The 265-nt window shown below is 32.1% G+C and overlaps 1 protein-coding gene across 1 annotated transcript in view; it reads left to right on the top strand.

Annotated features, from left to right (window-relative positions):
- Positions 1 to 265, top strand: part of LOC110409831 (Got1/Sft2-like vescicle transport protein family) — a 5,354-nt gene that overhangs the window by 2,249 nt on the left and 2,840 nt on the right. The window contains exon 3 of the mRNA XM_021419310.1: positions 239 to 265. This exon is cut by the window's right edge and continues 47 nt beyond it. Within this exon, the coding sequence (XP_021274985.1) occupies positions 239 to 265 (27 nt within the window). The remainder of the gene's footprint in view (positions 1 to 238) is intronic.

Genomic DNA, 265 nt, shown 5'->3' with positions numbered 1-265 from the left:
CCCTAAAATATTATTTACTTGTGAAAGTGTAAATAAGTCACTTAACAGTTATCATCGTGGTGATTGGTATAATTTCTTTTGTGTTGCCAAAAAAATTTGGAAGTTCAGTTCTGAACACTTTTCTGGTGATGGGGCAGTGGTTTAAATCTTTTTTGTAGTTATATTGCTTCACTTTACTTCTTTGAATTTAGTGCTGTTGAATATAATCTGATTTCCCTTTCTTTTGCTTATCTTGCAGTCAATCCTTGTTTTCTTCCATCCAATC

Source organism: Theobroma umbraticum, unplaced genomic scaffold (assembly GCF_002168275.2).
Source record: "Theobroma umbraticum cultivar Fairchild unplaced genomic scaffold, ASM216827v3 scaffold_44.0, whole genome shotgun sequence".
Classification (NCBI taxonomy): domain Eukaryota; kingdom Viridiplantae; phylum Streptophyta; class Magnoliopsida; order Malvales; family Malvaceae; genus Theobroma; species Theobroma umbraticum.
This window is presented reverse-complemented; position numbering and strand designations above follow the sequence as displayed.